General features: G+C 37.5%; 1 protein-coding gene across 1 annotated transcript; it reads left to right on the top strand.

The window, feature by feature from the left end:
- Window positions 1–3,102: 3,102 nt before the first annotated feature.
- Window positions 3,103–3,444, top strand: LOC130589528 (uncharacterized). The gene has a single exon (XM_057390800.1). It carries the CDS (start codon window positions 3,103–3,105, stop codon window positions 3,442–3,444), a length of 342 nt encoding a protein of 113 aa, XP_057246783.1.
- Window positions 3,445–5,131: the final 1,687 nt, after the last annotated feature.

The raw sequence follows: 5,131 nt of genomic DNA, 5'->3' as shown, positions 1-5,131 counted from the left end.
CCCGACCATAAACCCCAAGCGCAACATACATCGCCTATCACCAAATCACCTACTTAATCTTATAACCTGCGCCTATAGCCCCCTTAAGAGTCTGTTCTCTTCTGCATAAAACAACTGAATTGAATCGAATTAAATTAAGGTTGTGTTTGGGAACATGGATTTCATTTCAATTCTAGAATTGTAAATTCCCACATTCAAATCCAAATGATTTGTTTGGGAAAAATTAGGAATTTCAAATGCATAATTTGAACATGTTTGTAATGGTATTATTAATGGTGGGAGAGAGAAGAAGGGGGAGAGTGATGAGAGAGGAGATAGAAATAAACTGACACTTATTTTGGATTTGAAATGACATATGTTTTGGTTGGATTTCAAATTCTCCAATTATGCCTTACTTCGTATTAGTCCTGGATTTGGGCCAAATACAATTCCAAATTCATAGATGATCCAAACAAGTGATTTGGCCCAATTCCAGAATTTCAAATGAAATTCCAGAATCCAAACAGGCCATAAATTGAATTGAATTAAACTGAATTGAATTAAATTGAATGTAATAAATATATAAATAATATTTAAACAATAATAATATGAATATTAAATAATAATCATAATGATAAGTAATAATAATGAATAATAATAATAGTATTTTGGATATTTTTAGATGATATTTATAAATAAATAATATTAATCATCATAAATTAATAATAATAATTAATGATAATTAATAATAATTATTTTATATTATTTGTATTAATATATTAATACTTGATGATGATTATATAATAACAATAATATCTAAGAAGTAAATTAATATTACTATCTTAATAATTAAATTTAATAATATAATAATATTTAGTAATAAAAATAATGATTAGGTCGGACCGCGTAAATAAATTGCATCATAAACCATTTTGACGCGATTTGATTGGTTTATGGGCTAAAAAACGTGGATTTATTTGTACTTTTATTCTACACCATGTTCCTCCTAATAATAATTGTGATAATAATGACTAAAGTTATAATAAACAAAATGATATATAGAAATATAATAATAATAATAATAATAATAATAATAATAATAATAATAATAATAATGATATAAAAATAAATAAATAATAATAATGGTAAAAGTAATTAGTAAAATAAATTAGACCCACATAATAATAATATTTGACAAAATGATTATAAAAGAATGGAGCTAAACTGGATAGCTACGTGTAAAAAAGTCTCTCTCTGGCGATTTGCTAAGGTTAGAGTGATCGTCTTGGGACTCCATTCTTTTTACTCAAGATTTCAATCCTTGTGATCCCTTCGGCGATTTTCGTTAGTCGTGACGGTTGATGATATTACGCTAAAGGTTTATGCATTAAAGATTACATCAGAGGAGAACCAAACAATTTCTTTAGATGATATTCCTGACTCCGAAAACAAGCACGATTTTGCCCTAGCTTTGGTGGGAAAAGTGATGACAAGAAGATCTTTCAACTTTGAGGCGTTAAAAAGAACCCTAAATCAGGTTTGGGCAATTTCTAAAGGTGCTCTCTTTCGTAATATTGAAAATGATCTATTTGTGATCCAGTTTGCGTGTAAGCGCGACAAAGATAAAGTGATGGTTGGGCGACCTTGGACTTTCGATCAAAGCCTTGTGATGTTACAGGAGATTGATGCGGATATCCAGCCTTCGAACATAGTAATGAATCTCTGTCCTTTTTGGGTCCGATTATATAATTTACCTATGTGAAGTCGATCGGATGCGCATGTAAGGATGATCGGAGGCAGCCTTGGTGAGGCGATAGAACTGGATTCGGACGGAATTTCGTGGGAAAAATTGGCTCGCACGGTGGTACTGCCATGATAGAGTTTAAATATGAACGCTTGCCAACTTTTTTCTTTGCCTCTGGAGTGATTGGACACATTGAGCGTGATTGCCTTCATGTTTCAGAGGAGATTAAAGAAGATGATAAACAATGGGGGGGCTTGGTTGAGGCAATCTCCAAGAAGAGGGAGACAAAAGCTTGAAGAGGAAGCAAGAAGCTTCTTGAAAGGGGATCGAAGTCTTGAATTCAGGGCTGCAGGTTAGAAGGTAAAGGAGAAGGAAAAACCACTAATAGTGGAAGGTGGTTTACATGAAAATGTGGCAAGTTCACTTGTAGTGATGCAGCAGCAAAGTCAACGTGGTAAGGCTCCAATTTCCTTGGAGGATGGCGCGCTTTCCTATGCACAAAAGGAAACTCATGTTCCAGGTGAATCCTTTATTTCTTCATTGACTTTTGTTGCTGGGAATGGTGAGATTGCTAAAAAATTTAAGAAGCAAAAAAGTCAATCACGTGTCTTAAAAAATATTGATGTTTCTTTAACTGAAAACCCTTGTATTATTGCTGATGGATTGATGGCGGGTGAGAAGCGTAAATTGGTTGATAATATGATGGTGGATGGTGGGGTTGAATCTGTTGATTTTGGGTCTAAAAAACTCAAGAAGAGTTATGGTTCTGAACCTCATAGTATTAACGATATTGTTGAGGCTGACTCTGGTGCTAAAAAACAAAAGTTGAGTGTGTATTCTATTACTGGCAGTGGTAATGACATTGTCGAGGCGGAGGTTGGGAGTGACCAGCCCTTCCCGGAGTTATAAAAATATTCTGCTGGAACTGTCAGAGAATGAGTAAACCTTGGACAGTTAGACAGATGAGGCGACTTTATGAGTCGTATACCCCCGACATATTTTTTGTGTCGGAAACAAAGGTTACAAAAAATATTGTGGAGCAAAAGAAGGAGATTTTGGGGTTTTCCAGTGCGTATGGTGTGTCGAGTGTGGGTAAAGCAGGAGGTCTTTGCATTTTTTTGGAAAGACGAAACTATTTCTTTCTCTTTGGTCTCATTTTCCCATAATCATATTTGTGGTGATGTGGTTAGTAGGGGTGATGAAACTTGGAGATTTGTGGGAATCTATGGGTGGCCGGAGGAGGAAAATAAACAAAAAAATGGACGTTGATTAAAAATCTATGTGAGGAGTATTAGGGGCCGATTGTTTTTGGTGGTTATTTTAATGAAATTTTGAGTTATGATGAGAAGGAAGGGGGCTCGAACAGAAATAGGAGGGCTATGGAAGGTTTTGGTGATGTGATGGCGAATTGTAGGTTGGGTGATCTACGGTATGTGGGGCTGTGGTACACTTGGGAGAGGGGTCGAAGTCCGGCGACGAGAATTAGAGAGAGACTTAACCGATTTATCATAACTCGTGATTGGTTGGATTTGTTTCTGGAGGCATTCATCGAGCATTCGGTTAGATATAGCTCGGATCATGCTGCAGTGGTATTAAAAGAGAGTGCTAGTGATGGGGATCGAGTGAGGGGGAGTCGTGGATTCATATTTGAGACTGGGTGGCTGTTAGATGAGACTTGTGAGGAGGTAATGAAGAATGCTTGGGGGCGCAGAGGAGGGTGAGCATATTACTGAGAGATTGGGGGTAGTGGCGAGAGATTTACAAGGGTGGAGTAAGAAGAGTTTCGGGAATTTAAGAAAGAAAATTGCTCGAGTTGAGAAAAAGCTTCATGAGGCGCAGAGGGCCCAACTTCAAGGGAGAATTGTGATCTTTGTGTGGCTTTGGAGAGTGAGCTTGATGGTTTACATGCTAAGAATGAGGCTTACTGGTACCTTCGTTAGAGAGTTGCGAAGTAAAATATGGGGATAGGAACGTTGCCTATTTCCATCATAAGGCGTCTCAGCGGAAAAAGAGGAACTATATTCACGGCGTCAAGGATAGATATGGTGTGTGTGGCAAACGGAGGAAGAGAATATTGAGAGGGAGGTGGATCGATATTTTGACACGATTTTCACCTTGTTTGAGCCATCTAGAGATAATCTGCAAGAAGTTTTAAAGCATTGGAGGCCTTCTGTGACCCAGGAATACAATGACATTTTGGTTCGCCCATACACAAAAGAGGAGATTTATGCTGCATTGAGTGATATGCACCCTTGTAAGGCTCCTGGGCCTGATGGGATGCATGCTATTTTTTATTAGAGGTTCTGGCATATCATTGGCGACGAGGTATTTAATTATATTAGCAATATTTTACATAACTTTTCTTTCCCATAAGATGTGAATTGTACTAATATTGCTCTTATTCCTAAAGTTCAATCTCCTACTGTTGTTTCTGAATTTCGGCCTATAAGTTTATGTAATGTATTGTACAAAATAGCTTGTAAAGCTCTTATTCTGAGGCTCAAACAATTCCTCACTGCAATTGTAACTGAGAATCAAAGTGCTTTTATCCCTGGACGAATGATTTCGGATAACTCTCTCATTGCCCTGGAGATTTTTCATACTATGAAGAGGAGGAATAACAGCAGGAAAGGCTTGATCGCGATAAAACTTGACATGAGTAAAGCCTACGACAGAGTGGAGTGGGGTTTTCTCAGGAAGCTTTTGCTGACAATGGGTTTTGATGGAAGATGGGTTAATCTGGTGATGAGCTGTGTCTCAACTGTATCGTATTTCTTCGTTATTAATGGACGAGTATGTGGTTCGGTGACTCCCTCCAGAGGATTGCGCCAGGGTGATCCTTTATCTCCGTTTCTGTGTATCTTGGTTGCTGATGCTTTTTCTCAGATGATTCAACAAAAGGTGGCTACGAAAGAAATTCATGGTGCGAGAGCAAGCCGAAATGGTCCAGAAATCTCTCACCTTTTTTTGCAGATGACAGTCTTCTCTTTTCAAGGGCTATCCGACAGGAATGTTTGACAATAGTTGATATTCTCAATAAATATGAAGCGGCATCCGGGCAGAAAATTAATTATGAAAAGTCGGAAGTATCTTTCAGTAAAAGCGTAAGCTACAACAAAAAAGAAGAATTGATTAATCTTCTCCATATGAGGCATGTTGACAGACACCAAAAGTATCTTGGTATTCCGTCTCTCTGTGGGAGATCTAAGAAAGTGCTCTTTCGGGAACTTTTAGATAGAATGTGGAAGAAATTGAGGGGTTGGAAAGAAAAGTTGTTGCCCCGAGCTGGGAAAGAGGTTCTCATCAAGGCTTTTATACAAGCCTTGCCTACATATCTGATGGGAGTCTACAAGCTTCATGTTGCTGTTATACAAGAAATCCACTCTGCTATGGGTTGATTTTGGTGGT

The sequence above is a fragment of the Beta vulgaris genome, chromosome 7, assembly GCF_026745355.1.
Source record: "Beta vulgaris subsp. vulgaris cultivar EL10 chromosome 7, EL10.2, whole genome shotgun sequence".
NCBI classification, from domain to species: Eukaryota; Viridiplantae; Streptophyta; class Magnoliopsida; order Caryophyllales; family Amaranthaceae; genus Beta; species Beta vulgaris.
This window is presented reverse-complemented; position numbering and strand designations above follow the sequence as displayed.